General features: G+C 44.2%; 1 protein-coding gene across 1 annotated transcript in view; it reads right to left on the minus strand.

Moving 5' to 3' along the window:
* Nucleotides 1–4785, minus strand: part of LOC146829945 (nicotinamide N-methyltransferase-like) — an 81790-nt gene extending 77005 nt beyond the window's left edge. Inside the window, exon 1 of the mRNA XM_085604209.1 lies at nt 4479–4785. Coding sequence (XP_085460335.1) covers nt 4479–4626 — 148 coding nt within the window. The 5' untranslated portion in view covers nt 4627–4785. The remainder of the gene's footprint in view (nt 1–4478) is intronic.
* Nucleotides 4786–6000: the final 1215 nt, after the last annotated feature.

Below are 6000 nucleotides of genomic sequence, written 5' to 3' on the forward strand. Positions count from 1 at the left end.
CAATAGGGATGACTAACCTACATCTCATGCAGTGTCTGTGAGCATGGTGCACAGGGATGTGTGCCATGTCAGCTCTTCAGACTAGTGTGCACCAAGACACGCAGCCTGCAATGGATGTTTGCAGGATCGTGGTGCGGGGCCCCTAGGATGGCACAATTTGTGCTGCAGCCCTAGTTGACCTGCTTCAGTCCAAATGCCCTGGGTACCAATAGTGCCGCTTACTGGGGACTTAAAGGGGTTTCTGAAGCTCTGCCAATCATGGTACAGTTTTGGGAAAGAGTTGTGGCAGTGTTAGCAGTGACCAGGGCATTTTTACCCAAAATCACATCATGTTCCAGGCAAAAAGTGGATGGCTAACATTTCAAAAGAGTCACTTTCTGACATGCTGTCACATGTCAATAGGAAGCAAAGGGTATCAGATACATGCATGTGTGTGCAGAGAGGTTGTGAGTGTGTCTTATGGAGCTGTGCTTGAACATATATCAGTCATGGGTTCTATGTTGCTGGTGATTCTATTTCTGGTATTGGTGACAACATGGACTTGGAGATGGCCTATCCTCTTGACACTGGTGGGCAGAGTCAGACGTGAGACCCTGTAAGGGTGCCCTGGCCACAACACAGAAATAGTGATGGTGCCTCTGAGCGGGCGTCCGTGGTGCGTAGGCATGTGTTCATGTCCCTGCCCATTTACTTTAAAAACTGGGTCATTGAACATGACAAGGTACTTACTAAAATGCAAAATCAATGGATGGAGAATCAGAGGAGAGATCTGTGGCTGACACATCCTTTAAATATAATAAAATATCACCACAATATCAGGAACGCAGAGTCTAAGGTGATTACACCTTCGGCTCAGGCGCTCCTTCATCCTTCTCCAGCTGTCCTTGACGCCATAGCAACATCACTAAGATACTGGCACGTTGTGTGATTGCACCACTGCTGAGGGACATTTTTCCATTCACTCCTTGAGATGTCAGACAGTTTATAATCTACCACAAACACTGGGATCAAACTATAAAAATATGAAAGGAATGTTACAAAACTGCTCCTTTTAATCATAAATCCTCCCTATCACTTCTTTAAAAACCAAAGGACACTGTTTTTTTCTGGGATTCAAGCTCACTGGTTTAAGTCTACATGTTTCTGCCCTCTGTTCAAAGGCATTCATCAGGACAGGTCCCTCACTGTCAGCACTAAATTCCTGTAATTCAGTCAGTGTCTACAGTTACTCCCCAAGCAAAGATAGATTCAAGAAATATCCTAATCTTAAGAGTGGCCACTAAACCACTCTACACAGCTACTGGAAGAGCACAGTCTCGGATCACCGACATACTAGAAATATCTCCAGTACGATTATTAATTGCAATGTGGGAATGTAATCTCAATGTGACACTCAATAAAAAAATATTTTCCAAAAAAACCACAGCTACTGGAAAAGAAACCTGTGACGCAACCTTTGGAACATGTGTCCAGCCTAAAGTCAACAAATCAATCAAGGATATTTAAAGCACGGCAAATCACACAAGAGGGCCTCAAGGCACTAGAATTGTTAACTGCTTTGTGGTGATCTGTTCATGAGAAAAGGAGGGGAATGCAAGGAGAAGGCACATGAAAAACTGTTGAAAACTAAGGAGTTTGCAGTTTTTAGCTGGAAATACAGCAGCATCTGTTGAAACATCCACAGCAAACAACTGACCATAATATAATAACATGAACAAACCAGCATAACAACACATTTCAAACACAGCAAGGCAAAGACAACACAGCAGTTACAACAGAATGCAGCACAACAGCATCACAGCACAACAACAAATACTGCAATAAAAGAACACAAAAACAGTATTCATCACCTCCACAGCCAACAACTGACCATAATACAATAACAAGAACAAACCAACATAACAACCCATTTCAAACACAGCAAGGCAAAGACAACACAGCAGTTGCAACAGAATGCAGCACAACAGCAGCACAGCACAACAACAAATACTGCAATATAAGAACACAAAAACAGTACTCATCACCTCCACAGCCAACAACTGACCATAATACAATAACATGAACAAACCAACATAACAACACATTTCAAACACAGCAAGGCAAAGACAACACAGCAGTTGCAACAGAATGCAGCACAACAGCAGCACAGCACAACAACAAATACTGCAATAAAAGAACACAAAAAACAGTACTCATCACCTCCACAGCCAACAACTGACCATAATACAATAACATGAACAAACCAACATAACAACACATTTCAAACACAGCAAGGCAAAGACAACACAGCAGTTACAACAGAATGCAGCACAACAGCAGCACAACACAACAACAAATACTGCAATATAAGAACACAAAAACAGTACTCATCACCTCCACAGCCAACAACTGACCATAATACAATAACAAGAACAAACCAGCATAACAACACATTTCAAACACAGCAAGGCAAAGACAACACAGCAGTTACAACAGAATGCAGCACAACAGCATCACAGCACAACAACAAATACTGCAATAAAAGAACACAAAAACAGTACTCATCACCTCCACAGCCAACAACTGACCATAATACAATAACAAGAACAAACCAACATAACAACACATTTCAAACACAGCAAGGCAAAGACAACACAGCAGTTGCAACAGAATGCAGCACAATAGCATCACAGCACAACAACAAATACTGCAATAAAAGAACACAAAAACAGTACTCATCACCCCCACAGCAAACAACTGACCATAATACAATAACATGAACAAACCAACATAACAACCCATTTCAAACACAGCAAGGCAAAGACAACACAGCAGTTACAACAGAATGCAGCACAACAGCATCACAGCACAACAACAAATACTGCAATAAAAGAACACAAAAAACAGTACTCAGCCCCTCCACAGCAAAATGGGAGGCAACACATCTGCAAAGACACTCTTATCACACATTATCGTGTTCAGGATCCTGTTTTCATAATATGGTGGTAAAAGCTGTTTGCGGCAAGCACTGCATTAAACATCACCAATAAAGATGGTTTTGTGAATCTGACCCTCGGTGCCCACTCTATGTGGTACGGCCGAAGTGTGCTTGCTGGTAGTGCAGTACATTGTGTGGAAATCACAGAACGGGCACAGGTGGGCTGACAATCGAGGAAAAAACCTTTTATTAAAAGAGAAAAACCTAATCCAGAGATTCAGCAAAATTCCATGAATTTCCGAAGAGAACCATGGGCACTGAAGACAAAGAGGCTCAGTGATGGGGAATTGGCCTAGGGCAGCACCACAACTATACTTGCTGCGCTGCCCTGCGCCAATGTGGAAGGGCAGGAATGAAGCGTATTTATGCACGATGATGCATTCCTGTCCGTTCTCCCTGCGTTGGAGCCCTTTCAGCAGCCTAGCGCCAATGCTGGCACCCTGGCACCATGGTGCAAGGGTGTCTGCGTTGTCAGCAGGATTGCACAAAAATTATATTTGGACTGCAGAACGCAGAACACATGGGAAGAGGGAAAACCAGGGAGAGATACAAATATTTCTCATCGTTACGCCCCCTCCAAGGAAGGAGTAGCATTTTGGCACATTGCCAGGTTCACCATTTCTGGTAAATCTGGGAATGCGTCAAAGTCCATGGGAGCTGCGTGAGAATACCCATGCAATGCCCATGGAATGCCTTCCAGGGCAGAGCAATGCAAAGCAGTGACTTGCTGTGCGCTGGGCTGCGTTGCGTTCCTCCAGATTAAGAGTTGTGCGGTGCACGCATCATGTCGCAAGCGCTATCCAATAGGGGATATAAATATGGGGCATATCAACAAGCCGGCGATACAAAATTATCGCCGCTTTCGCAGCCGTTTTCAGACGAAAAGCAGCGATAATTTTATCGCCTAATTAGCAAGGCCACACTAACGCGTGAAACCTTGCTTTAGCGCAGGAAATCCTAACACCCAGCTTTTCATCTCTAATGAGATGCAAAGTGGGCGTTCCTGATCTGACATCAAGTCCCACGCTATGAAGCATAGCGGCTGGAAAAGTAGCGATAACCCCTGTTATCGCTACTTTCCTTACGCCTGCTTCAGGACTGACTAAGCCATGATATCCTATGGAAGTTAGATATCATGGCTAAGTTTGTGAGTCCCTATCAACAAGCTAACGCCACATTTCGTGAGATTATCGCTGGTTTTCCAGCGATAATCTCGCATTAGGCAGTTAGCGCGAGGATTTTTATCGCTTTTGAGATAAGTGTTGCTAATAGCACTCTATCTCAGAGATAAAAATCCACGCTAGCCGGCGATAATTATCGCCGGCACTTGCTGATATGCCCCATGGTCCTTTGGCTTTTTACAGCTGCACCACAATGATTACTTAAGAGTCGTAAAAATAGCCATTTGCGCAAGAAGTCTGACCTTACAGGTGAAAACAGTTCTATGACGTAGAGATCAAGTATCATGACATTGAAGAGGTGAAAAGAGTTCAGTATCTACCTGATGAGAAGAACTTTTGCAAATAAGGAATTACTTGAATAAAAGAATCTGCACGAAACACAGACGTTGGAGTCAGATACAGCTTCATCGGTTGCTTGGGATCAAAGTTCTTGTCGTAGAACGCCTTGCGCTCAGCAGGAGACGCCATTTCTTCTAGTGCTGTGTTCTGTGATTCTCCAGTGCTGCCTGCGCTCGCGCTTATATATAAAGCAGTTTCAATTTTAAATGATCTTCAAACACAAGGAACTCTGCATATTTACAAGTCCCTTGCACCGCCGGTGCGCAGCATTGTAATATGGGAAAAAGTGACGCATCGGCAGCACACAAGGCTAATAAACTCCTCTGTTTACATATGCAAATCATGTCAGCTTAAACCCAGTTTCTCATTTACATTTACTGTTGAAACTGTCTGCTGGAGCAGCCTTGTGGCACGCTGACTGGTCCCCGGCAAGTGATCTGGAAATCATCATCTCTGTAGAAAAGAGGAGTCCAGCTCCAGGGGAACTCCTTTTAACATGGATGAAGCCCCATGTCTGTGCCTTGATGTGACCACTGACAGGAGTGCAGGCTTCTGCCACAATAATCCTGCTGACTTTTACTTTATTTTCCAAGTTTTTGATGCTTCTTCTGTTTTTTTTGTTCCCCTCTTTTCTCACTCTCTCTGGGGCATATTATCAAGACAGGCAATGAAATGATCGCCGCTTAAGCGGCAGGAAACTGCCGCTAAAACGGCGATAATGGGCTTGATAATATGCTCTATGGAATTCCAATTGAAGCCATAGATGTCTTACACTCTTACACTGGTGATCTTTTCCTGCTCAATCACTCTTTGACTCTTTTTTCACATCGTTTGCCTGGGTTATGTTCTATCCCTCTTCTTTACATTTGCCCCCCCTCCTGGGATGAGCCTTTCTTGCTCCTTTGGTCCTCTCCCATCTCCATGGGTACTTTTTCCCACCTTTGTTCCCCCATGCCACACTCTCACCTGCCCCTCCCGCCTCTGATTCTCGCGTTCTACGCCGCACATTGCAGCCGCGCGCACCGCAGGGGACCTTGGTGGTGTAGGGCTTGTGAGGAGTTCAATGTAGTATATGCTTCTGTAGTAAGGCCGTTCGAGGTGATGATCCAAATAACTTGCAGAAGCGAAGGATTAGGCAAATTAATATATTTTATTCCGATAAAGATGACCCACGACTGATCACATCAGAAACTCAGTCTCCTTCTGAATGTCACACCAACATTGTAGAACAGGACCGAGTCACACAGAATACTTACATTCCTTAAAGTAACAATACACAAATGGACATGAATTAATAAATATTAACTTACTACAGCTTCTCGCGTTCTACGCCGCATATTCCAGCCGCGCGCACCGCAGGGGACCTTGGTGGTGTAGGGCTGGTGAGGAGTTGCATATAGTATGTGATATGGCTGGGTTACACTCTCAAATACCAGGGGGCAGATTTACAATGCCCTTGCGCCACTTTTGCACCGCCGTTGCGTCACATTTGTGACGCAGCGG

Source organism: Triturus cristatus, chromosome 5_1, assembly GCF_964204655.1.
Source record: "Triturus cristatus chromosome 5_1, aTriCri1.1, whole genome shotgun sequence".
NCBI classification, from domain to species: domain Eukaryota; kingdom Metazoa; phylum Chordata; class Amphibia; order Caudata; family Salamandridae; genus Triturus; species Triturus cristatus.